Source organism: Lacerta agilis, chromosome 1 (assembly GCF_009819535.1).
Source record: "Lacerta agilis isolate rLacAgi1 chromosome 1, rLacAgi1.pri, whole genome shotgun sequence".
NCBI lineage: Eukaryota > Metazoa > Chordata > Lepidosauria > Squamata > Lacertidae > Lacerta > Lacerta agilis.
Window position 1 is genome coordinate 16,481,989 of NC_046312.1, and position 27,714 is coordinate 16,509,702.

Below are 27,714 nucleotides of genomic sequence, written 5' to 3' on the forward strand. Positions count from 1 at the left end.
AGAGAGGCTCGGGGACAATCCAGAGTTGTTGTTTTAAAATCTAGGATTTAGGTAAGAAAATGTTTTTCTCAGTGGCAAAGTGATTCAGTGGTTAAGGAGCTTGGCAGCATCTCTGATGGCCATGGGTTCAAATTCTGCTTATTCTCACACTGGATGGCTGCCTCCAGTTCACTCAGAAATAAAGCGACATCTAAATTGTGCCAAATTTATCTGTATTTTGATTCCTGCATTGCAAGGGGTTGGACTCGATGACCCTTTGGGTCCTTTCCAACTTTACAGTTCTATGATTTAGTTGCTACTCAACCTACCACAAAGGAGGGGAATAAGAACTGTAAGCATGTGTCTGACATGCGGACTTCCTATTAGCATCTGGTTACCCACTATGGGAGACACAACGCTGGATTAGAGCAGAATTTTTCTTATGTTCTTGTGACACTGAATTAGCACCTGGCCTATTCTGAAGCAGCCTGAGTTTCCATTGCCACATAGCTATTGGAAAGTTACTTTCTGTGGAGGCACTTATCGGGTCAGCAGTTGGCAAACCACCCTGAATCCACTGCATCAGCACATCTTATCTTTCCTGGAACATGCAGTAAGTCAGTAAGCATGTAGATAAGCACATGCAGCCAACAGTTGCTGCTTACAAACAAACAATGACATGACATGAGGTTTATGTAACCAATCATTGCTTGCCAATTATATGTTACAGGTAGGTAGCCGTGTTGGTCTGCCATAGTCAAAACCAAAACAAAAAATAAAAAATAAAAAAATCCTTCCAGTAGCACCTTAGAGACCAACTAAGTTTGTTCTTGGTACAGTATGAGCTTTCGTGTGCATGCACACTTCTTCGGATACACTGAAATAGAGGGCGAAAGAGGAGAGTACAAAATATGGTCTGAAGCTCAACATCAAAAAAACTAAGATCATGGACACTGGTCCCATCACCTCCTGGCAAATAGAAGGGGAAGAAATGGAGGCAGTAAGAGATTTTACTTTCTTGGGCTCCATGATCACTGCAGATGCTGACAGCAGTCAAGAAATTAAAAGATGCCTGCTTCTTGGGAGGAAAGCAATGACAAACCTAGACAGCATCTTAAAAACCAGAGACATCACCTTGCCGACAAAGGTCCGTATAGTTAAAGCTATGGTTTTCCCAGTAGTAATGTATGGAAGTGAGAGCTGGACCATAAAGAAGACTGATCGCCGAAGAATTGATGCTTTTGAATTATGGTGCTGGAGGAGACTCTTGAGAGTCCCATGGACTGCAAAAAGATCAAACTTATCCATCCTTAAAGAAATCAATTCTGAGTGCTCACTGGAAGGGCAGATCCTGAAGTTGAGGCTCCAGTACTTTGGCCACCTCATGAGAAGAGAAGACTCCCTGGAAAAGACAATGATGTTGGGAAAGATGGAGGGCACAAGGAGAAGGGGACAACAGAGGATGAGATGGTTGGACAGTGTTCTCAAAGCGACTGGCATGAGTTTGGCCAAACTGTGGGAGACAGTGGAGGATAGGGGTGCCTGGTGTGCTCTGGTCCATGGGGTCACCAAGAGTCGGACACAACTGAACGACTGAACAACAACAACAAATGATAATCTCACTCTTCTTAATGTGAACCAATTTAGTACCTATGTACAAATGATCAACGGCTTTGGAATGTTCTGTAGCCTACTCCTAGATAAAACACTCTCCCTGGAGACTCAGGTTTCCTCAGTGGCTACTTTTTCTAGCTACAGTTCCCTCTGGACAGATATGGCCACTGTATGTCATGCTCTGTTAACTTCCAGACTGGATTATTGCAATGGACTCTATAAGTGGGGCTGCCCTTGAAGATGACTCGGAAACTTAATAACATTGCTCTGAAATGCAGCAGCCATATTTACTGGCTGGTGTTTAGATCTCTCACATAACCTGTTTTACACCAGCTGCATTGGTTGCCAGTTTGTTCTTGGGCCCAGTTCAAGGTGCTCACAATTAGTGTTTAAAGCCCTAAAGGACTTAGGTCCCTGGTATTTGAAAGAGCACCTACAGACCCTTGCCCTATTGGTAGTTCTGCTGCCCTCAGTAGAGGAGGGGTGGCCCAGGAGAGGGTATTCTCTGCCGTAGCCTCTAGATTGTGGAACTCTCTCCCCACAGAAGTGTGCCTGGCAATCACTGACAAATGTAGAAGGTGCACTTTTTAAAACCTGGCCATGAGGCCGCCCTAGATCCCGAATTGCAGAACCGAATTCTCCATTCAGCAATTTCCCGAGGCGCGCGGCTGGGCGCGCACATCCTTCTTTCCACCTTGAGACTCTCAGTCCCAGTTCAGTCCGATGTGAGGACCTCTTGCACAAAACTGACCGGGTTTTTCTTTCTTTCCTGGGGGAAAACCGTTATGGATTCTTGGGAATGTGCCTCTCCGACTGAGTTGGCAATTGCGCGCGGGCTGTAGCTTTAAAGGAAAGGCTTTACGCGCGCTGGCTCCTCCCAGTCTAAAGGCCCTTTCCTTGCCTGACAGAGGGGGACTCTGGCTTCCCTCCTGCCGAAGCTGAGCTGTCGGCCGCCATGGAGGCGCTGGAGGTGATCTGGGGCTTGCTGCGTCTCTTGCTCGCCGTGTCCCTCCTGGCGTTTGGCCTCTACTGCTGCTACCTAAAATCAATCCATATGAAATACGATTACATCCCCGGCGCCCCAAGGGCTAGGTAAGAAGCGGGAGCGTCGGCAAGTTTCCTTTCCCGATTCCATCCTGGGAAGCAGAATACTGTAAACTACAGAGCAGCAGTCAGCGGCCTGGATCCCAGCCCCCACCCCCGATGCTGGCTGGGGTTAATGAGACTTGTAGCCCCAAATAGCTGGAGGGTAGTAAGCTCCCGAAGAGTGTCATTACTGGTTTCTTTCCAGCACAATCCGTACGCAGAAGGAAGCCCCCTGCTATGTTCAAGGGGACTTTCCGCGCATGCCTATGTTTGCTCAAAAGTAAGCAAACTTCAATGGGGTTTACTCCCCCCCCCGGAAGCTGTACGCCGGCTCCCTCAGCCAGTAAAGGGAGATGACCGCCGCAACCCCAGAGTCGTCTGCGACTGGACCTAACGGTCAGGCCGTCCCTTTACCTTTAAGTGACGGGTTTAGGATTTGGAGGTTCAACCAACCTCCACCGCCCCTTCCAAACAACTTGTTTATGATGCATCTTGGTCAGGCTCTATCCAGTTCATTTTCTTTTCGCTCCTTTGCTTTTGGCAAAGATCCAGGCTGGAGCAAATTCATGTCGCACAGCTGAAGTTGGTTTGGTGTTCTTGCTCAAAGAACCCCCTCTCCAAATCAGAAACCTCCCCCCCCCTTTTTTTTTTCATCGATAAGGAAGGCGATGGGGGAAATGGACCGGATTGTTTCCACATCTACAACCTCCCTGCATACAGATTGCAGTGAATACTCAATAAATAGCAGGTGTTGTCCAAGCTTCTTGCAAACTTTGTGCAAATAAATCCCGAGGAACATTTAAAAAAAAAAGTCGTCTGGGTTTTTGTTTGTTTGTTTGTTATGCAACAGCAGCAGCAGATCAGCTTGAATTGTGGAACTTGCATTTGTTAGTATTTTTGTGAATGCAGTCCGAAATTAGTGGCAATCTTGTAGGATTCCACCTGTCTCTTCTGGGATAGAAGCAAGAGCTGTGCCAAGAGGCTCCCGCTGTTTCAGATTCAGATCTTATTGCATGAACAATGTTGAGCTGTAAATGATGTTTTAAATTCCTCCCATACAAGTACAGTCTACTTATCTGTGGAGGGGACCGCACTGTAGCAGAGAGGAGTTTATGGCAATCTTGCAATGCAGTCCACTGTTGATGTAGCAGGTAACAGGTGGGGGCCAAAGCTGGCCTAGACTTGAAGCCAAAACCCACCCACCCCCAAAGCAAAACACCCTGCAGAATGTCGAAAAACTAAAACTGCACCCCCTCAGATTCCTTCCCAGCTTGCGGAAGTCCAGGCAATTGCACACAGAAGTTTTGTGTGCAGTTCCACCCCCCCTGCAGTTAGACCCACACTTCTAGATATTAATAAGAACTCAAGATAGTTTTTAAACGTTAAAAATGAAGCAAGAACTAGGTTAGAATGAGCATAGATACCACAGTTGGCAACTGTTTTTTGTTTCTTGGGCAGTGGGCAGTGTGGTGAAGTGGTTAGAGTATCAGACTGAAGCTCCCTAGGTGGAACTGGGCAACTCTCAGCCTAACCTTCATCCCTGGTTTGCCGTGAGGCTAAAATGGAGAAGAGAGAAAACATGCAGCACCATCTTGAGCTCCTTGGGATATTACTACTATTGCTGTTATTATTTATTAAATTTGTATACCACCCTTCATCTGAAGATCACAGGGCGATTCACAACATAAAAATACAAAACGAGAACACGAAATGCACATCCATATATATATATATATATATATATATATATATATATATATATATAAATGTTCCCATTGCGTGTATGTGGGAAATGTGGGAAAAAGACGGAGCAGGAGGCAGGGCAGCTGTGGACGAGAGTGGGGAGGGAAAAAATGCGGGAGCGAAATCCGCCCAAGGCTGCCTGAGAGGTCACAGTGAGTAAGGCCGGCTCTGAGGGGATTTTGTTGCTGGGGTGTGTAATTTTGGGACTGGGGTGTGGGAGAATGCTCTTTTGAATGGCGTAGAGCATGGGGCCAGTTAATTGTGAGGAGGGGGGTCTTTGTGGGGGGTGCTCTTTTACAGTAAAAAAAACCACAGCAAGGCCCGCAGTAGGCCTCCATAAGGTGCCCAGTGCCCTCATTTAAAATGGCCGCTGCACACTCAGGCATTTTAAAATTCCCCAAGTGCCCTCACCTAAAATGGCCGCCGCAGCTTCGCATGTTCAACACACACAGTCCCAAGTGATCAATACCACCGACCAATGTGTTCTTTTATGTAAAATGCATCTCTGGGTTATTTGTGGGGCATAGGAATTTGTTCATTCACATGGTCTGAGGGACAGTAGACCGGCCCACGGCTGAAAAAGGTTGCTGACCCCTGCTCTAGAGGGACAGGGGAAAACGAAAACAGGAGCTTCCAGAATACTTTCGGGGTCAGAATTTTAAAAAGCAAAAAACCCCACAGCAATGCGTGGCCGGGCCAGCTAGTTCAAAATAAAAAGCAAACCAATAACCCTCCTCCCACAAACACATTTAAAGGGACATAGAATTATGTGATAAAGCAGGGGGTGCCAACCTTGGCACCCCCTTTGGTGCCTCTGGGATGAACCATAATTCCCCAATTTCCAGCTTCCATTTTTTATTTTTTTAAAGTTTTAGAATGCTTAGAGCCTGTGATATAAGGCAAGGCCAACATTCTCATTTTTTCCTACTCATCTCTTGGTGTTTTACCCTCCCTTTGGAATAATTTGCCATCCCAAGAACAATTACTGTGGAACCCCAGTATTTGAGAAAAGGAAAGGTCTATGTGTGGTCTGGGCAGGGAGAAGCAGAGAAGTGGGGATTTCCACAGGCAGTTCCATCAAAGTCAAGTCCAACAGCTGGGTACTCTTTTGGAGTCTTGATGTTGTAAGTCTCTGGTTCTTCTTCTTAACACGTTGGAATTTTCCGGGGTTGTATTTCTTCTACAAGTACGTTTCCAAGCACAATTCAAAGTGTTGGTGCTGACCTTGAAAGCCCTAAGCGGCCTCGGTCCAGTATATCTGAAGGAGCGTCTCCACCCCCATCAATCTACCCAGACATTGAGGTCCAGTGCCGAGGGCCTTCTGGCGGTTCCCTCACTGTGAGAAGCCAAGTTACAGGGAACCAGGCAGAGGGCTTTTTCGGTAGTGGCACCCAACCTGTGGAATGCCCTCCCACCAGATGTCAAAGAGAACAACAACTACCAGACTTTTAGAAGACATCTGAAGGCAGCCCTGTTTAGGGAAGCTTTTAATGTTTGATGGATTATTGTGTTTTAATATTTTGTTGGAAGCCGCCCAGAGTGGCTGGGGAAGCCCAGCCACATGGGTGGGGTATAAATAAATTATTATTATTATTATTATTATTATTATTATTATTATTATTATTATTATTATTCAAGATGGGATCCACTAGTTTGCCCTGTTCATCTGGCAGATAATGGGGAGAAACTGCCATATTCTACGTACTGTTCTCATTCCATCCATAAAATCAGCAAGACTGTGTGTACATCTGGAGAGGAGTCATTGGCTGGTGATAGAATTTGTGTATTGTATGTCAAATCACACAACTCTGCCCCACTACAGCATCTTGCTGGCTGTGGATCCAGCCTCGACAATGATTAAAGGGGCAGGATCCTCATCCTCCTTTTCACCTGACTGCATCCCTCATGTATGTGTGTGCCTTACATGCCTTAAATTCTGCCTTTACCATTTTTTTGCAGCTTTTTCTTTGGCCACATTCCAATGCTATGGAGAACGCTGAAAAATAATGAATGTGCTCATGAGCTCTTCTTGCAATGGTATGTATAAAAATAATAATCAAATAGTTTAAAGTATGAGATAATGAATTGCATTGCCATCAGTCTATACGGTGTCTTGTGTGTGTGTGTGTGTGTGTGTGTGTGTGTGTGTGTGTGTATATATATATATATATATATATATATATATATATATATATATATGCATGTCTGCAGACAGAAGCTGTTCTTTTTGAAATTTTGTGTGGCACCTACTAATTGTACATACGGTACTTCGTCAGTAATAAAATAATACTATAATTAGTTCTCATCCAGTAGAATGGTTCAGAAGAAGTGTGAAAACCCCAAATGTTAGCCTCGCTACGGCCTTGGTGAGCAGATGTTGGGCTCATAAATGAACTGGAAGCCAATGCAGCTGTTTTAGAACAGGGCTTCTAGAGGAAACCCCAGCAAGTTGAAGCTTCTGAGTCATCTTAAAGGGAAGCTCCCTGTAGAATACATTGCAGTCATCCCATCTAGAACTTACCAGAGCATGGAGTACTATGGGCACTTTATCTCTCTCTCGAATATTTTATATATACTCCAGCTGTCCCTATGTACTGGGGAACATATTTTCATCTCCCTGATACCAGAGATACAGCTTTTTTTTTTTTTAAAGCGAGCCCATGTTCAGGAATTTCCTTTCAAGTTTTTACACAGCAATGACCTTAGAAAGAAAAAAAATACGATGTCTCTTGTTCTAGTATGTGCTTAGTATGGCAGAAGCATTTCTTACATCTTGTTTGATAGATAAATATGGTCATTAACTTGATTGTATGGTCACTTTTTACTACTGTTCAAATTTCTGCCTTCACAGGGCTAATGAATATGGACCCGTCTTGCGTTTTAATGCTTTTCACAGAGTCGCAGTATTGGTATTAAGTCCTGAAGGAGTAAAGGTATATTAAGCGGTTTTCCCCTCTGAGCATGAAAATGAAAATGATTTTTCAAAATTCCAGTATAATAATAATAATAATAATACAGTGGTGCCCCGCTAGACGAATGCCTCGCTAGACGAAAAACTCGCTAGACGAACGGCATTCGTCTAGCACGGGGGTCAGCAACCTGCGGCTCCGGAGCCGCATGCGGCTCTTTTACACGGCTGCCGCGGCTCTGGGGCTCCGGGGCAGATACGCCCGCCCACTTCTCTAGCTGGCCAGCGGAAGCGACCGCCCTCCAGCTGGTTGGCGGCCTGCCCTCCGGAGGCTGAGGGCGCTGCTCAGGGGCGTACCCAGGATCACCTGGCCTTGAACAGCGGGGCAGCGGGGCTCGGAGGCGGTGGGGACGCAGTAGAGGTGGCGCAGCTCAGCTGAGGGCTCTGGCGGGGAGCGTGCCTGAGGCGCGCGCGCTCCTTCGGGAAGAGATGGAGCTGGGCGAGCGGGAGGGGGAACTTTGAAGACCCCGCCTCCGCCTCCCAAGCAGGCGTCCATGGGAGAGGCCGCCCCCCCAAGCCTGCCTGGCGGGACCAACCCTGCCCAGCTCCGGGAGTCTTCCTAGCGTGGGAGGCGGCCTTGGGGCGGACAGGGGAGCTCCGGGGTTGGCAGCTATGTGGGACCCCGCGGCATCCAGAGGCACCTGGGAGGCGGGACAGGATGGGGGCAGGAAGGGGGCCTTCAGACGCATCCCCGCACGGGCACTGGAGGCCAGGACTCCTCGGCTGGGTCGTGGGACCGCGGGGGCGGGCTGGCCGCGGTTCCTCTCGGAAGGCTGCTGGCTGCTGCGTTGAGGCGACGACGAGGTAGGCAGCTGTGGGCTGGGCCAGGGGCGGCGGGTGGCCGGCGAGGGGGGAAGCCCTCTTTTTAAAAATGGTCGAGGAAGCGGCGCCTGTTTCCCTGCCGCTGCCTCCTTTGCTCCTGGTTCCGCTCGCAGCATCAGACCGCGCTCTCGCGGGCGCGCGTCTCTCTCCGCCCCGGAGCAAGGCCGGGACACCCCAAAAGGTTGCAGTTTTTCCTCTGTCCTGAGTGTGTGTTAGGGGAGCCTTGACAAAGCACCTGTTGGCATGGAAGAGAGGAGTCCTAACTTGGATCTGTGTTCATGTGCAAAATCTATCGCCATTGTCATTAAGGGGGCAGGGAACTCCCCTAAAAAGGTTTGAACACTACGAACTACTACAGCCACCTGTATGCAAGTCAGCACAAACATCACAGGCTTCTCTGGTGCAATTCTGTGCTTTATTTAGCAAGAGAGGAGGTTGGAAGAGGTGAACATAGCCTCTGGTCTGAAATATTAAGAGTAAAAGACACTAAGATTATTGTAAAAGCCAGCAGTCTTCAATTAGACATGGGACAAACATTTAACACAAGTGTGCAGTTGAGGACTCATTTAAAAAAAAACACAAATCAAATATTTGTATGCTGTTGCAACCCACCTTGGATCAGGCTGTGACCTGGTAGTGGTCCCCAGGGTGGATAAAAATGAATGATTTTAAAAAAAAATGGATTTTTTTTATTTAAATCAGATTTTTTTATTTAAATCGGATTTTTTTTTATTTAAATCAGATTTTTTTTTATTTAAATCGGATTTTAAAAAATAAAATGCAGTGTTATATTTGTTTTAAATGTCGCAATGGTTTTGCGGCTCCCAGGTTTTTTTCCCCCTTCGGAAACGGGTCCATGTGGCTCTTTTGGTCTTAAAGGTTGCAGACCCCTGGTCTAGCAGAAGCTGCCCCGCAAGACGGAAAAGTCAATGGGGCTGCTTCGCAAGACGAAAAAATTTCGTCCTTTTTTTTTCGTTTAGCGGAGTGCGGCTGTCATTGCCGCTTCGCTAGACGAAAAACCCGCTAGACGAAAATTTCCGCAGGACGAATTATTTTCGTCTAGCGGGGCACCACTGTAATAATAATAATAATAATTTATTATTTATAACCTGCCCATCTGGCTGCGCTTCCCCAGCCACTCTGGGTGGCTTCCAACAAAATATTAAAATACAATAATCCAACAAAATATTAAAATACAATAATCCAACAAAATATTAAAATACAATAATCCATCAAACATTAAAAGCTTCCCTAAACAGGGCTGCCTTCAGATGTCTTCTAAAAGTCTGGTAGTTGTATTCAGTGTATTGTACATAATCCCCTCTTCCAGGGAACTCTAGCAGTTGTAGCTTTGTGAAGACAGTAGCTACCTCCTAACAACTCCCAGCATCCTGAGCAAACTACAACTCCCAGGATTCTTTGGGAGAAGCCATGACTGATAGAGATCTTGACTCTTTGTCATTTTAGAGTCTTTGACTCCTTATTACAAACCGCTTGAGTACATTTTTAAATATATACAGTAAGTGGTCTATAAGAGGACTAAATTATCCCCACCCCCACCCTCCAACTTCACCACATTACAACTAGCTCAGGAAGACTGCTGAATCACACATTCCCCAGCATCTCTGGTTTAATCCCTGTGGCTCAAACCATTTGTTTTCCCAATAGAAGAAATCTTACATACATACATACATTCTTTTATTCGACCGTCAGTCAGAAAGAATACATTGGTACAAAATTAAAAACCTCTGAAGGAACTTGGAAAGAAAAGAAAACGTAACCCACAATAAAATGGAGCTAAACAGCCCCATATCAATGCAATCAATTAAAAGCTAAAAAAAGAAATTTAGCCACCAGGGAGGCTGTATTTCTAGTAACATTATTCAGTAAGTATAAAACCTGTCTTTCCCTGGACAGAGAGCTAGATTGACGTAGAAGAGGAGCTATAAGGTTTTGCCTGAGTTCTACGTAGAAAGGACAAGTCAGAAGAATGTGTTTGGTAGACTCAACCACGCCCATAGTACAATGACAGGTTCTCTGGATGTATGGAACTCCCTTGTACATTCCCCACAATACCGTGGAATCAAGGGTGTTTAGTCTAGCCACTATAAGGAGTCTGCGGTATTCCACGTAGTGGATTTCTGCAAGATAAGGGGCTGGTGTCAGTTGATATATCTGGTCCCCTAGGAACACCCCTGGTTTCACTTGGGCTATGTCCTCTTGTCTGGCAATATCGCTCATTCTCCAGGAGATTGCAGTTCTAGCTTGATTGTATGTCATAGACTCCAGGTAGAGGTGTGACAATCCACAGGACTGAACCTCTTTTATGACCTCCCTTTCCCACGATGACTGGAAATCATCCCTCAATGTCAAGGGGGCAATGCCCACTTGTTTAAAACAAAGCTTGAGCCATAGCCAAAGCTTCGTCTTCAAGGCCACATATCGTAGAGCTTGCCAGCCGACTTCAAGTCTCATAACCACGCCTGCCCCTGAGGGGGGGGGGATCCTAAGGATGGCTCTAAGAATTTGGACAGAGTCCAGTTTCAGGAAATCCCTACGGGAGCCTAAGGAGATGCCCACCAAAAGAAGAGGGAGGACTTTCATTTGGAAAACTCTCAAGGCAACTTTCACTGATTGAGCCTGGTTCTTAGCATATAGAGATCTAATCTGTGTAGCGGCTTTAGATGCATTAGCTCCGGCCAGCACGTCTTACCTCGTCGTCATCTTGGCCACCCAAGAAATCTGTACATTTGGATTAAATATAGCAGGGGTGAAGGAATTAGAATTACTAAGGAAATGGAAGGAGATGGATATGAGGGATATAATTCATCCAGAGAGCCTGCGTTCATAGATAACAAAAACTGATAACAAAAAGTTCAATTCACAGGAATTGCCTTTTGGTGCTTTCAAATTTGCCATGAAAAGCTATCATAATTTTTACTCGGTGATTGCTGTGATCCTCAGTGCACTTTCTTGGAAGTAAAGTTCCCTGAGGTCAATACCAAGTAAACATGTTTAGAATTATTATTATCATCATCATTATTAATTCATTAAATTTGTGTGCTGCCCTATACCCGCAGGTCTCAGGGCGGTTCACAGGATAAAATCACGATATAAAATACAATACACCATCAAAATAAAAACAAGAGCAACCCAGTAATCCCCACCCCACATTTTTAAAAGGCATTGAATGTCAGTAAGACAAAGGCCTTGTTAAAGAGGTACGTTTTTGCCTGTATAATGGAGCCACTACTGGGTAAACTGTAGGTTTCCCTTTGACATTCTAATAGCAAACTCCCGTGCTAAGTCCATCTTGTCTGAGTGTCAGCCTCACACCCAGTTAAACATACCGGTATCTGAGGTTTCTCTAAATCGGCATTTGTTGGTTCTCTGCGGACCTCCAGAATGTGTCTTACAAAAAGGCATTTAAAACTTTTTGGGGGAAATACTCTGGCACCACTTATTGAACCCTCTCAAGGCAGAAAGTTGAAGACCTCCCACCCTGCCTCAAATTTAAATACCCCAAATTCCACACTCGAAACACTGGCGGGATGGAGGAAGTCCTGTATATCTTATTCCCTCTTCACAATTGTGACCACATGAATTACCATGTTTTTCCATGTATAAGACTATATTTTTTCCTAATTTTTTGTAGTTTAAAATAAGTGGTCGTCTTATACACGGATAGTGCATAGTGTATTTTCTTAATTTTGAGTCCCCCCAAATAGGGGGCATCTTATACACGGGGGGGGGGGTGTTATACATGGAAGAATACGGTATATGTGAATATGGACTGACCAAATGATTTAATTTTAGGAGTTCCTGATGTTGCCACAATACCCAAAGGATCCAATTTTATATGGACGTCTTTTTAATTTATGCGGTGTACGGTAGGTAAGACGTACATAGCTAAGATGTACATGGCGTGTGCGATGAGACAATTCCATTGATTCAGAATAAGGTTATGATTTTTAATGTAGGGTTACCAGACGTCCCCATTTCCTGGGGACAGTCCCCGGATTTGCGAATAAGTCTCCGGACAAATTCCATCCCCGGAATGTCCCCGGATTTCACCTAATGTCCCCGGGAAACACAGTCTCAGCGGCCCGGAGCAGTTGGCTCTTGTTTGCTTCAGGAACTGCTCGGAAGTCCCCATATGATGGTGGTGCAGGGGCTCTAAGATGCAGCTTCTGGGCTGCCTCCACCTTCCCTGACCCCAGCAACTAAGCTGTGAAGGGAGGCTTCATGCTGCCTATCGGAGCAGCCTCCCAACTCCTACTTGCGTGCAAGCAGGAGGGGGCAGGGACCTCTCAGTTAGGCATCCCTTCCCAGTAGTAATGTACGGAAGTGAGAGCTGGACCATCAAGAAGGCTGATCACCGAAGAATTGATGCTTTTGAATTATGGTGCTGGAGGAGACTCTTGAGAGTCCCATGGACTGCAAGAAGATCAAACCTATCCATTCTCAAGGAAATCGGCCCTGAGTGCTCACTAGAAGGACAGATCCTGAAGTTGAGGCTCCAGTACTTTGGCCACCTCATGAGAAGAGAAGACTCCCTGGAAAAGACCCTGACGTTGGGAAAGATGGAGGGCACAAGGAGAAGGGGACGACAGAGGACGAGATGGTTGGACAGTGTTCTCGAAGTGACTAGCATGAGTTTGGCCAAACTGCGAGAGGCAGTGAAGGATAGGCGTGCCTGGCGTGCTCTGGTCCATGGGGTCACGAAGAGTCGGACACGACTGAACGACTGAACAACAACAACAACAACAAAGCCTCCCTTCCCAGCTAAGGGATCCCCGCCCCCTCCTGCTTGCACACAAGTAGGAATGGGATTGGGGCTGCTCCGATGGGAAGGGAGGCATCGTGCTGCCTGAGGCTCGCCGCCACCGCTGCTCTCGACCCTCCTTCTCCACCTTCCATGCCTGACCCACCACGCACCACTTCCCCACCACCACCACCACCGAAGAACCAACAACTCAGGGGCTGCCCAGGCAGAAAGGAGATAGAAGCCTCGGAGGAAGGGGAAATGTGGCAGTTGAGGTCAAGGCGGCGGCCGCCCCTCTGCCACCGCCATCGCTGCAGCATCAACACCCCAAATGTAGTATTTTATTTTATTTTATTTAAGTGTCCCTGGATTCATTGGAAAAAAAATCTGGTAACCTTATTTTAATGCCACCAGGCAGGGGAATTTCTTCAGGCTGCTTGAGATATAGAAATGGAAAGCCCTGAATAACTTGGGTTCCGCCTGAGCCCGTATATCCCAACTCAGTCACTGAGAATATCCTGAGGAACACTGTTCGTTGTCCCCCCTCCCATCTTACAGAGCGCTGACTGGCTTCTGCTGGGAGTTGAGTGTTTTGCTTTGCTAGTCCCAGGCTGTGGAACACACCCTTGCAGCAGAAATTTGGCAGTCATCCTCACAGCTAACTCTCACACATTTCTTGGGAGACCTACAGTATTTTATGTGGGCAGGTCTATTCAGTTTTCGATTCCCCCCCCCCCGGGATTGTCACTGCCTCTGGCCAGCTGTCAGCTTCTGTGTCCATAAATCTCCTGGAGCAGGACAGTGGGTCAGAACATGATATCAGAACTGGTCCTGAAATAGTAATTAAAAAATCTCCATCTTTTTCCAGATTTTTAGGGAATGGCTTGGTGACTGATCGCGATCATGACCATTGGCACAAGCAGCGGAGAATTATGGACCCGGCCTTCAGTCGCAAGTAGATATTAACAGAATGTCTTTTCTTAAGTGATGCTGCACATTTTGGTTCATGTTAATAACCTAACCACCTATCTCTAAATGTGCTTATGGCTCAATTTGCACATAGCGCTAACCCAAACAGCATGAACGTGCAGGCTTCTGGAGAGGCAATCGTGACTGTTTTACTTCTCCTCTTGTTGCTGCTGTGAGCTAATCCATGGTTTGGCTTAGCGGGTTGCCTGAACCAGGATTCATGGTTTGTCTCCCTCCAGACAAACCATAGGCGGTGTAAAACCAAGGACAAACCTTGGTTGCAGTTTGGCGCAAGGCAAATCATGAGTGTGGGTTTGGACGATAAACTAAGACAAACCATAGCTTAGCTCACAGCAGCAGGAGGACCAGATGTGGAGAGGAGCAAAGTAGCCACAATCTCTTCTCCGAGAACCTGCACGCTCATGCCAAGCAGAAATAATTCTGTGTGTGTTGCTGGAAGCCACAGGAGGCGAGAGTAACCTTGTGCTTGGGTCTTGCTTGCTTGGCTACTCTGAGAATGGAATGCTGCACTGCGTGGGCCATGGGCCTGATCCAGTTAGCTCTTATATTCATTTCCACACCTTAGACAGCTTCTAGTTTGACCGCAAAGCCCTGCCTTTGCTTGCTTTTATTAATTTCGCAGTTACCTGATGGGCTTGATGGGGCCCTTTAATGAGCAAACAGAAGAGCTTATGAAGGAGCTGGATGAAAAAGCCGACGGAGAAACTGCAGTGGATGTGATGAGCCTGCTGAAACGCGTGACGCTGGACATCATCGCAAAGGTACTCGCCGGATGTATTTCCTGTTTCCATTAAGGAGCAGAGGATACCTCTCATTCCGAGTCAAATTGAGTCAAAGGGCAGCACGGAGGACAAGTTTAATATGGGAGAAGAGGGTGCTGGGAAGCCCTCACCCATCGTGCTCCTTTTGGGCTAACACACAGGGAAAGAAAACCTTACGTTTAATGTCTGTTGAATGGAGCTGCAGCACAAATAAATAATTTTCCCCAAGTATTCAGATGAATGCTTCGATTCCCCAGCTCAACTTTCACCCAGCTGCATAAGACATGCAAAGGTGACATCAGAATAATAACAATGTGTTGTACCTGTTTTTTAGCTGCTGTTGCTGTTTTAATTGTATGGAATTCATGTTGGCTGGATTTAATAGTGTTTACTTTTGGTTTTATTTTTGTATATTTATGTGCCAGGACCTTCGGGTGAAAGGCAGGCTATATACGTGTTAAGTAAATGTATAACAAAATGTACACACGCATACACAGCCTGCTGTGTTTCTGACCAAGAAGCCCAAGGGCTTTTAACGTTTCTGTAACTCTTTTGTGAACCTGAAACAAGCTGAGAACCCCATAGGTAAAATGTACCAAAACATTTCCTCTTCTTTGGTGTTTAAAAGGCTTGAGAAGTAGAGATCAAGCTGAAACTGCAAATGAGGATGGCAGAATGCAAAGATGTTTTAGATCCCCTTTCTTCACATTATCAGGTAGCCTTTGGCCTCGAACTGAACACCCTGCATGACGAGAGCACGCCTTTTCCGCATGCGATGTCCATGATCATAAAAGGACTGGGTCAGTCACGCAATCCATCATTTAAGGTCAGTGCAGGCTTTTCTCGTGGAACTCTGACCCTCTCAGAAGCAGACATTATTGCTTGTCAAGCTTATTCCAAGAGCCTCGGACAAATCCTTTTGGGCAACTGGCAAGTGATGTTATCACTTAGTTCTTTTGCACCCCAGCATTTCTGCGCCACTAGATTTGCCTTGGAAAAATTTGCTTGGGCTTGCCTTGTTCTTCCTACTTGTTTCCAGGCTGTCTTGTACAACTGTAGGACCCGCATAGAATTTGCACAGCTGTTTTATTGCTGATCAATCAACGATCTCTGATATGTGGGAATGGACCATTCAACATGGGCTGGTTGCTATTGCATTCACAAAGGATGCTGGTCTAAGGGGGGGACATGAACCACCAATGGGCCACAGCTATCTTCTGTCTTTAGCAGGTGGCTTTTGTTGACAACTACGCTGTTCAGTAATATGTTCTTGGTTTTGCTCTGCTCTCCTCCTCATGATAGTATCTGTTATCTGTCCAGTATCTGCCAAAGTACAGGAAAGAAGTGAAAGAGGTTCAGGAGAGCTTGCTGCTGCTGCGCCGTTTTGGCAGAGAGTGTATCGAACAGAGACGCAAAGCCATCCAGAATGGGGAGGAGATCCCATTGGATATTCTCACTCAGATACTGAAGGGTGCAGGTAGGAGACTCCCTTTGAAGGAATCATAGAATCGTAGAGTTGGAAAGGACCACATATAGGATGGGGGACACTGGCTCTCTAGCAGTACATGTGAAAAGGATCTAGGGGTCTTGATGGACCACAAGCTTAACGTGAGTCAACGAAACATGCACACGAAAGCTTATATCCAGAACAAACTTAGTTGGTCTCTAAGGTGCTGCTGGACAGTTTTCTTATTTTTATTTTATTTTATTTCGAATGAGTCAACAGTGTGATGCAGTAGCAAAAAAAGTGAGTGCTATTTTAGGCTGCATCAACAGAAGTCCAGATAAAGGGGAGGTAAAAGTACCACTCTATTCTGCCTTGGTTAGACCACACCTGGAATACCGTGTCCAGTTCTGGGTGCCACAATTTAAGAAGGATGTTGACAAAATGGACCTTGTGCAGAGAAGGGCAACTAGGGCAGTAAGAGCTTCCTGACAGTAAGAGTTGTTCGACACTCTTCCTTGGGAGGTCGTGGACTCTTTCTCCTTGGGGGTTTTAAAGCAGAGGTTGGATAGCCATCTGCCACGGATGCTTCCTTTTGGGAAGGGAGGTCAGCCTTACTCTTTGTTTCCTGTCTTGACAGCTGAGGAAGGGGACTGCGACGCTGAAATTCTCGTGGACAATTTCGTCACTTTCTTCATTGCAGGTTGGTAGATCTACCGTGTATTCCTTTTTCCTTCCATCCTTTAATTATGAACCGACCCAGACCCTGCGATCATCCTTTGAGGCCCTTCTTCATGGGCCTCCTCCGAGAGAGATCTGGAAGGTGGCAACATGAGAACAAGGTCTTTTCTGTGGTGGCTCCCCGCTTGTGGAATGCTCTTCCCAGGGAGGTTCAACTGGCGCCTTCATTATATATCTCCAGGCACCAGGGGGAAATGTTCCCTTTCAACCAGGCCTTTGGCTAATTAAACAATCTGTGGCCTTTTAAACTGGGTGGTGGTGGTACTGTTTTTATTTGTTGTTATTATGGTATGTATTTTTGTGTTGTAAACCGACCTGTGATCTTTGGATGAAAGGTGGTATAGAAATTTAATAAATCGTAATAATAAAGTAATTAGATTCCGTGTCCTGCAGGTCACGAGACCACTGCCAACATGTTGTCTTTTACCATATTGGAACTGGGACGGCAACCTGACATAATGAAGAAGTGGGTGAAGTTTGCCATTCCCTTTTATTCTTCATTTATTTGTGTTTTTATTTTTTTTAGCAGGTCCCTCCTACCCATTGACTGTCCGTTGAGTTGTTTTATGAATTCTGTGTATGTCTAATGTTATATCCGGAGACTGGAAAAAGGAAAAGGAGCTCAAGGGGGCACACAGAGTTCTATTCCTCCCCATTTTATCTTCACAACAGCCCTGTGAGGTAGGCTAGGCTGGGAGTGAGTGACTGGCCCATGATCACCTAGTGAGCTTCATGGCTGAGTGAGGATTTGAACCCTGGTCTGCCAGGTCTTAGTCCAACACTCCAACCATTATACATGTTGCATCTCCCTTCTCTCTAAATGTGCTGAACTGTGTCCTGGATTGTAACCACCCAGGGCACCCAAAACTGGCTATGATTTGGGAGCAATTATTTCTTATCTCTGGACAAACCAAACCAATATGTACAGTATTTTTGACTGTGTGAGTGAATTATGGTGCTGCTTAGTTTTAGGAAGGTAAATACAGATACTTTCAAAGGTAGATGTCCGCGTTTTAGCATAATAAACAATCCACAGACACTTGAGTAAAGTTTCTCCTGCATTTCCTTCTTAAGACTTCAGGCTGAAGTGGACGAGGTCATTGGCGTGAAGAGAGATGTTGCCTATGAAAATCTCGCGGAGCTTAAATACTTATCACAGGTACACTTGGAGAATGCTCTGAAAAGCTCCTAGTTGCCCAGCCATTAAGAGTAAGACATTGGTTTTAAGATGAAACTTGAGGCCTCATTTTAGAGCAAAGAATATCTCAAAGCTCTTTAGTTGTAATATTAACAGCGTGAGAAAAAAACATTCTCAGTTTCTCAAAAGGAATTCTGATTGTGCAGAGAAATCTTATCTGCCGCATCAGCCTCCAGAAGAATAAGTGTGGTACTGTGATACCTTTTTAACTGTTCAAACACTGGCTTTGAAGGTAAAGGTAAAGGTACCCCTGACTGTTAGGTCCAGTCACAGACGACTCTGGGGTTGTGGCGCTCATCTCGCTCTATAGGCCAAGGGAGCCAGTGTTTGTCCGCAGTCAGCTTCCAGGTCATGTGGCCAGCGTGACTAAGCCGCATGACATTCTTTTGGAAGTCGAACGTCCGACGGAGCTTCCTGCAGCCAATCAGAAGCCGCACTTTGGTTTCCAAACATTTCGGGTGTCAAACAGACTTCCAGAATGGAATTCGTTTGACTTCCGAGGTACAACTGTGCTGTTTTATCTTGTGAAACTTTCTTAACTGCTCATGGATGTGTTTGAAGAAAAGAGGGAGCAGTCAAACCCAGGGAGATAATTCTTGTAACACTAAACCATGGTTTGCCATTGCCTCCAAAGCAGCTCATTGAGACGTACTTCTGAGTAGGCATGTGTGGCCTTGCACTGTAGATTTCTTTTTTTATTCCCCTTCCGCAAGAAGAATATGAAGTAGGAAACTTACAGGGGAATTAAGACTGAGGACAAGTTATTAGTTCAAATAGCCCCAATAAACTTGTGACTGAGCTGAGTTTCTATGGGAAGAATTCCAGATGAAAACCCAACCCTTCCATTTAACAAATCATGCTAGTTGGTGAAAACAAATGGCTCTTTTTACCTTTACCCTCTTAGGTTCTAAAAGAATCCCTGCGGTTATACCCACCAGCTGCAGGAACTGTCCGCTGGACAGAAAAGGAATGTGTCATTGAAGGAATCAAAATTCCAGCACAAACCACTGTAATGGTGAGTCTTGTTTGAACGCCATGTACTGTTATCTAACACATTGGAATTCAACACCAAACTTCCCCTGATGTAACTGACTTTTATTTTTATTTTTAATAAGAATTTATTGATTTTACAACAAACAAGTAAAACACCAACATTAACCCATCCCCTAACTGAAAATAGACAAATACATATACACCAATAATTCTTCTTCTTGTATCATAAAAGAAAAAAATCTTGGTCGAATCTTGGCACAGACTTCCCCTGCCTTTCACCTTCGGTTCTAATACCAAATATTACTTTAATAACTTCATATACTAAAAATAAATCTAATTCCAACAAAAATCAATCATATTATAACTTCCTGTTAATTCCACACAAAATTCTAGTTCTTAACACATTGTTCTCAAATATAAATCATCACAAATATCTTCTTTCACTATAACTGCTGTTAATAACAAAATTTAAATATCTCTTCTCTTAATCAAAAGCTTAAAGTCTTAACACACCGGTTTCAGGTTACCATAATATACCATTTTTCCTCTTTTCCCTTAATACAGTTCACCCTATCCCCCTTCTGTCCATTTTCTTTAGTCGTATTGCTCCAGAACCGCTCCTCGAGGTGTCTTCTTTCCTTGCCTGTCCACAGATCCAAACGAAATCCAAAACAATCCTTGCATAGAGCATCAGGGTATACATATCTTCTTCTTCCAGCTTCTCCGGTTCATCATGCCATTCCTCTTTTATTCCCGTCCTGGGTCTGCCACCCCCAAAGGACGTTTCATTTTTCCGGAGTCGCCAGATCATTCCGCTCTGCTTTTCGGTCATCCCCTTCAGTTCCATGCCAAGGCTTTCTTCCAATGCTGCCATTTCCTGAATAGTTTCCTCTGTGGGATACATCTTTTCTGACATATCCCGGTTCAAAATCTGCAGTTTTCGGTTGAGCAGTTCCAGTCCCAATATAGTAATCCTTTGTTCATCACTCATCTCACAGTTCATAACCAAATCAAAAACAAAACCCAGCATGTCAGAAGCGGGCACAGGTGTCAGATTACAGTTTCGATTTCCAGGGTTCTCCATCTTAATACCAGTAACTTTCCACTCAGTCACAGTCTTTCACGGCCATTTTCCCTGTATCCAGGGTGCAAGAATCACAAATTTTAAAAAGAGATATTCTCCACAAACTTATTCCCCAGAGGGAGATCAAAAAAGTCTCACTTGTCAAAATTCAAATACTTTGTAATCATCGCTGTAACAGCAGTCTCTCAAACTGGTTACTTTCTATCCCCCGAAGGGAGGGAGGCAGACTTCCTTTGCGAGTATCACCCGGGTCGTTAGAAAAATACAAAAACAAAGTCCAATCGAGTACTCACGACCACCGGATTTCTTTAGTTCCAGACTTGAGAGGTAGAACATTGACGCTCGTCGCAGGGGTGACCGCCGCTCCGCGTCCCGGTTGGGGCATATCCCCTATAGCCCGGCTCCGTGGTCCCTTCACCCCCACTCCCCCTTTACAGGGGGAGCGAGGGAAGGGTTTGGAGCCATAATGGGCACAGCCGGGGAGCCCGGGGTGCAGGACGCTCTTCCCGCACCCCACCGGAGCCCTGCTTTGCGGTAGCGGGGCTCCAACCCCCGAGACGGACTGGGTCGCCTCGCAGCCGAGGCAACCCACGACCGCTCCACGATGGCGTCGCCGCCGGAAGTCCTCCCTGATGTAACTGACTTTTATGTCCAGGGCAATGAATGTGCTGTGATTCTCTAACAGGATGAGAAAGCAGCAGAATCTGCTAATGGCTTGTGGTGGGGATGGTGAATGGGGAGAGGGCCTTCTCAGTAGTGGCGCCTGCCCTGTGCAACGCCCTCCCATCAGATGTCAAGGAAATAAACAACTATCTGACTTTTAGAAGACATCTGAAGCCAGCCCTGTTTAGGGAAGTTTTTAATGTCTGGTGTTTTATTGTATTTTTAATATTTTGTTGCAAGCCGCCCGGAGTGGCTTGGGAAACCCAGCCAGATGGTCGGGGTATAGATAAGTTGTTGTTATTTATTATTATCCTTACTGTGACAAACCTATGCAAGAGACATAATAATATCTCAAAGCCTGTATACTGAATAATATCTTGGGATTACATCTCTCTGCGACAAATAGTAATAATTGCTGAATAGGGCCATGCATTAGGATAACCATATTTCTAAAAGTAAAATTCCCGACACCCACAAAGTTGTTTAGCTTTTTTTTTTTTTTAAGGAAACCAAAATTATTGAGCTTTTTGGGGAAACCCCCCCTCACCCCCTCCAAATAGTGATTTTAAGCTTTTGGAGTTGTTACCATGCCATTTTTACACCCGAATTTACCATGCCATTTTTACACCCGAATTTTCCTGACATATGGCACGTCTACCATGCATGACTAAGTAAAAAAAAAAAAAAAAGGTTATGCAAATCTGCTCCTTAGAATGTCTGGCAGAAGCTGAATTAAATTGTGCAAGCTGTAAATTATGTGAAATGCAGGATGACATGCAAATTAACTTACCACGCAATCCTATACATGCCTACCCTGTCAAGTAGAGGAGATTATATATTGCATACAGGATTACAATGTTCATTTCATAATTGATACAGGTTGCAGTATTCGGTTTTTTGATTGCTGCAGAATTTTTCTTCTTCTTTTAATCGCAGAATGATTGGTTTTGTACCCCACTTTACCAGGCAGATTTTCCATTCAAAGCAACTTTTAATGTCTAAAATAACACAATAGTCTAACCAAACAATGTTAAGCTATAATGAAGCAATGAAATATTAAAAGGGGGGCACTAACTGATAATTGTATGCTAGGAAATGTGTACTTAGTGGGGGTGTTCGGTGTGATCACTTATAGTTATTATTAATTAAATGCTTTTAAAATTTCTTTGCTCACAGTTAAGTTGCCTTGAGCCCTTTAGGAATAAGGCGCTGCATGTTCTGTGCAGGACTAATCGGGGAAAGGAACCAGGACTTGATTAAAATACTGTATGCATTTGCCTCTAACTTTGAACAACCAATGTTTTTGAAGAGTCATATATACAAAAGTAAATTGCTCTGTTCCCTTGGCAGTTCAGCACCTATGTCATGGGACGTATGGAAAGGTTTTTCAAGGATGCGCTGGTCTTTGATCCTGAGCGATTTAGCAAAGACCAGCCAAGGTGAGCCCCTTTGTTATTTCTTCTAACAAAAATATACGTGGTGACTGTCATTGAGACATACTGCTAATTCTTAAGATTTTCAGAGGGCTTGAAGAAAATACTAGAAAATTTTGAATGCCAAACACGACATTAGGACAGGTGTTGGAAGTGTCTGCCGGGTAGGGATGTAGGAAGGCATCCATTTCTATTGCAACCCATCTTCCTTGTGCTGTCTCCATTCTGCTGTAGCTAATCTTATACCTGGGTCTTACCCTGACCTGCCTGCTTATGCTAACCTTGAACCAAGGACTTGTCTGGACACGTTTGCCAAGGTTGAACTAGTGTAACCCCTGTCTACCCTTCCCCTTTTGTGATATGTCAGTGATGTAAAGATGATGTATCAATGATGCTGTGGGATGTGGTGGGAATTTTTAAAAGTCAATGTCGCCCCATACTCTGGGTTCAAAATTCCTCTTTGAACCTGTTGTGCAGTAAACTTTGGTCTACAGCTATTTGCTCCGTTTGGTGGTTGGACTCCTTCCTTTATTCCACAGGGACCCGCGGGCTCTGCCCGACAAGTTGGGTGACTGAGCAGCCTCAAACCTAGATTTTTCCGTAACATTAGCAACTTGATATGTAGAAATTAATCGACAGAGCTTTTTTGGGCGTAAGCAGGGAGCAGGAAGTGACTATGACTATTATCAACCTGCTATTAAATACAACACCTAAGTGGGAAGGTTCAGTGATAAAGCAAGGCCCCAGGTTCAATCCTCAGTATTTCCAGGTAGGGCTGGGAAATATTCCCTGCCTGAACCCCTGAAGAGCTGCTGCCAGCCAGTGTAGACAATATTGAGCTAGATGGACCAATGATCTGACTCTGTATAAAGCACCTTACTGTGTTCCTATGTTCATTAGCAGCTATAATATATGCTATTGCTTAGAAGGAAGCCTGTCTCATGTTTTCAAAACCATCTTATTCTTGTCTGTCTTGTTTTTGTGGTGGTTTAGGCCGTCCTTTTGCTATTTCCCATTTTCCCTGGGACCTCGTTCCTGTATTGGGCAGATATTTGCACTGGTAAGTAAAGCAGTCCGCTGTGCAAGTGATGCAGAAGATAGGTTTGAATTGCATCCCCTCTTCTTCTGTTTTTATGGAGTCCTACTTACTGCTGCAGGCAGGAGTGGCAGCTGAGTTAAGGTACTACCGGTAGTGGAGTAGCAAGGTGGGAGACCCAATGGCGATCTCAATCATGCCTCAATTTTTTTTTAGTGGAAGAAGCACCATTTTATAAATCAAAGATAAAGAACCTGTTGCCCCCCCCCCCCCCGGCCCGGTGTCGTTGGACTTTGACTCCCATTGACACGAACCAGCATGGCCAATGCCATGGTTTCGGAAGCTGGCTTCTTCCAACAACCCATAGTTAAGATCAACCACAGTTTAGCGTTCCAGGCAGAATGCTAAATGGTGGTTATTGGAAATCAGAATGGGAAGCTTCCAAACTGATGGAGAAGAGAAGGGAGCATGTGAGTTCAAGCCTTACCTAGACTCGTTCTGGTCATCCTAAATTATGGTTTTAACATGTGGATGGGGGACCTCATGTCTGAGAGCTGAATGCAGCCCATCAAGCCCTTCTATCTAACCCCTGAAGACTACCCAGGTGAAACCACTCTCTGGCCTTGCTACTCACCACCCTCAAATGCTTTTGATTGGCTGGAATTTGTCACTGAACTGTGGTCATGCATCTTGCTTGCCCAAATGGAGGATGAAAATGGGTGTCAGAGGTGCATCCGGAAACATGGCCGGAACGTATCATACTGTGAGAGTCCTAACTGTTGCTCAACCCACATCTTTCCTCTGGCCCTGCCCCCTTACAAGGCTAGCAGCCCCTTAAAAGTTAACCAAAAAGGAATTAGGCCCTTGGACTAAAATGTGCTGCAACAATAAAAAATATATAACTTGTTGTTGTTTTTTATAAAAAACAAAACAAAACCCCCTGGTTTGGGCCTTCAAAGATATTCAGTTAAGGTAATTGAAGGTGACACCTGACCAGTGATATCTGTCATCTCTGAGTGCACTTTAAACCAAGAAATTTTGGTTACACAGATTTACAATTGTCTTTTCACCATTTCCAAGTCTTAACAAGTGGCTGGCTGGTGGCTGACTTGCACATGTAGTTTTTAAGAGCGAGGTGTTTCACCAATCTGACATGCGCTCTGGGAGCGATGTACTCAGTCTAGGAACTTCGTAGTCACTGTGGTTTGGGATTTGTGCAATCAGGGTGTAACCAGTGAGGGAGTAACAATATACTGGGAAACGGGTATGAGCAATGTAGGGATATAAGGATTTCACCAAGGCTGCCAGAAAATGTGTACAAAATTGTGTAAATTGAAGGAGCTCTTGAAATATGCTCTAGGAAGGTTCCCATTTAATTTGGATAGCAAAATACATGATTAATTAAACACACTACAGTTGTGGGGGAATAATAATAATAATAATAATAATAATAATAATACAGTGACATCTTACCTTGTGGAAAATTGTGTTAGTGCATAATTGGGTATTGGTAGGTTTTGTTATAAGAACAACCTTGTGGTGACTATACACCTAAAGTTGGCAATTTTTGGGAAATGATAACTGAGACAAATCAGACATGCTAATTGTGCAGTTACCAGTAGACACGCCCCCCCCCCATTTGAACAAACCATAGTAGGTTTGCTTTTAATTTTCAGAAGGTCCTGCAAGCACTTATGTGCTAAAGATGTGGGGTATTTAATGTTTAAACCATCAATAACTAGTATACAATGTTTCAGTTACAGGTAGGTAGCCGTGTTGGTCTGCCATAGTCAAAACAAAATAAGATAAAAAATTCCTTCCAGTAGCACCTTAGAGACCAACTAAGTTTGTTCTTGGTATGCGATTTCGTGTGCATGCACGAAATCTGAAGAAGTGTGCATGCACACGAAAGCTCATACCAAGAACAAACTTCGTTGGGCTCTAAGGTGCTACTGGAAATATACAGTGTTAAATGAAAACAAGAAATGGTAAGGGTTAAGATTCCACAGAAACAGTGAGTGCTTTTTCAAGTTGAGATGATATGATGAATGTCACCTCACATTTTAAAAAGCAAAAATAGCCATGCTGGTCCATAAGAAAAAGTGGTCAATACCTTTATTAGGATCAACAAAAATGTCACGAAATAGCGGCATGGTTTCATGTTCTCCAGAACGATTAGAATCAGGCAGAATTTCCACTAAATTCAAGCTCCATTTTTGTCAGTAATCTTCGCAACCACAGCTTTAATTCAAATGCTCTTTTTTTTAAACTTATTTCCAATTTATTTATACACACACTGCTTTTCACCACAAATGGCCACAAAGTGGTTTTCTACTACCGACAATAAAACTACCCATCCATCAAAATAACACAAGTGTTAAAAACAAAAATCAGAGGTTAAAAACACATTCGGTAAGTCAACATGGCACAACTTGCTTAAAACACCCACTGAAAATAAAAAAAGGTCTTTCTTAAGTGCTGAAGGAGGAGGAGGCTTGTCTGATCTCCGCTTAGGATGTAGGGCCACAGAATTGGGCCCACAACACTGACTGCACACTGGATACAAGCTGTGCATCTGAGCCATGGGAAACCACTAACAGCGACTGTCCTGATGGGGAAAGAGATATCAAGGGGTCCTTAAGGAATCCAGATGGCACTGTAAAGAAAGAATTCAGAGTGCAATTAGTGCGTGTTCCTGGTCCTTCCTTTCTGAAGTTGAATTTTTAGGCATCACATGACATCAGGCGGTCGACAAGTACCCGCCCACCTGTCATAAGTGCAGAGAGTAGGATACTACAGTGGTACCTTGGTTCTCAAAATTAATCCGTTCCGGAAGTCCATTCCGAAACCAAGGCATTCCAAAACCAAGGCGCGTTTTCCCATAGAAAGTAATGCAAAACGGATTAATCTGTTCCAGACTTTTAAAAACAACCCCTAAAACAGCAATTTAACATGAATTTTACCATTGAGACCATTGATCCATAAAATGAAAGCAATAATCAATGTACTGTACTGTACTATAAAATAAATAAGACAGTATTGTAGATGACAAAAATAAAAATTAAAAATGTTTCTTACCTGCTCCAATGATAGTCATTGTTTGGAATGGGGGGGGGGCTTTTTATCCATTTCTGCAGTCATACAATCAATCAATCAATCAGTAGCTGAACTGGGTTCCACACAGTCACAAAAACAAATTAACCGAAAAAGACTCAAAAACAAAAGCACCAAACTTAATCCGTTCCAGAAGTCCGTTTGACTTCCAAAATGTTCAGAAACCAAGTCGCAGCTTCTGATTGGTGCAGGCGCCCCAGAAACAATAACCGGCAACCGCATCGGACTTTTGGCTTCCAAATTTTTTTCGTAAACCAGAACACTTACTTCCAGGAACCAAGGCGTTTGAGAACCAAGGTACCAGTTTACTGGATTGGGGCTGCTGGCTGCATCCTGATTTCAGGTTAAACTCTCTGTATTGTGGTCCAGGAGGATTCCAAGGCAAATGTTCCCGTGTGTCCAGAGAATATATATATGCACTAATTTGAGCAAGGGGGAAAAGTCTTGCTGCTCTCAGTAGGTGGTGGCAGTCAGTATTAGCTGGTAAAGGGACCCCTGACCATTAGGTCCAGTCATGTCCAACTCTGGGGTTGTGGCACTCATCTCACATTACTGGCCGAGGGAACTGGTGTACAGCTTCCGGGTCATGTGGCCAGCATGACAAAGCTGCTTCTGGCAAACCAGAGCAGCGCACGGAAACGCCATTTATCTTCCTGCCGGAGCAGTACCTATTTATCTACTTGCACTTTGACGTGCTTTCGAACTGCTAGGTGGGCAGGAGCTGGGACTGAGCAACGGGAGCTCACCCCGTCGCGGGGATTCAAACTGCCGACCTTCTGATCGGCACGCCCTAGGCTCTGTGGTTTAACCCACAGCACCACCCGCTGGTAAGCTTCCCTTATTGACCACCCAGGGAGAAGGGCTTGTGAAGGGACCCCATGAATGTCACATGGAGCCACTTGGAAGGACAGGATGAAGATGCAATAAAATTAAACACACCGAGTTCACTATTCTATTTTGGTTTTTTTTGCTTATAACAGATGGAGGCTAAAGTGGTGATGGCCAAGTTCCTGCAGCGGTTTGAATTCCAGCTAGTTCCACCCCAGAGATTTAAGATTCTGGACACAGGAACACTGACGCCATTGGATGGTGTGGTGTGTCGGCTGAAGCCACGGCGTCAGATGGGCGGGGAAGGAAATACTTACTAGAACGTGTTTAAAAGTGCACTTTATACATGGAGAACTGACATCCCCCCCCCAAACCCCTGTGGGTCAGGCTGCCCTCCTGTCATTCACAAGATGCTTTTATGTAAAGCGGTATCATTGGTTCGCATGGTTTGA

The 27,714-nt window shown here is 44.8% G+C and overlaps 1 protein-coding gene across 2 annotated transcripts; it reads left to right on the plus strand.

Annotated features, from left to right (window-relative positions):
- The first annotated feature begins 2,495 nt into the window (after nt 1-2,495).
- LOC117041361 (cholesterol 24-hydroxylase-like) lies at nt 2,496-27,615 on the plus strand. 2 transcript variants are annotated; one of them, XM_033140070.1, is made up of 15 exons: nt 2,497-2,685; nt 6,382-6,459; nt 7,274-7,355; nt 12,029-12,102; nt 13,846-13,932; nt 14,590-14,728; nt 15,444-15,554; nt 16,049-16,205; nt 16,813-16,875; nt 17,307-17,379; nt 17,988-18,072; nt 19,016-19,126; nt 22,202-22,290; nt 23,278-23,344; nt 27,415-27,615. In XM_033140070.1, exons 1-15 carry the CDS (start codon nt 2,549-2,551, stop codon nt 27,580-27,582), a joined length of 1,521 nt encoding a protein of 506 aa, XP_032995961.1. In that variant the 5' UTR covers nt 2,497-2,548; the 3' UTR covers nt 27,583-27,615. The 2 variants fall into 2 exon arrangements, with proteins under 2 accessions (XP_032995970.1, XP_032995961.1); XM_033140079.1 differs by lacking the exon at nt 23,278-23,344 and having other exon boundaries at nt 2,496-2,685; nt 27,415-27,567.
- Nucleotides 27,616-27,714: the final 99 nt, after the last annotated feature.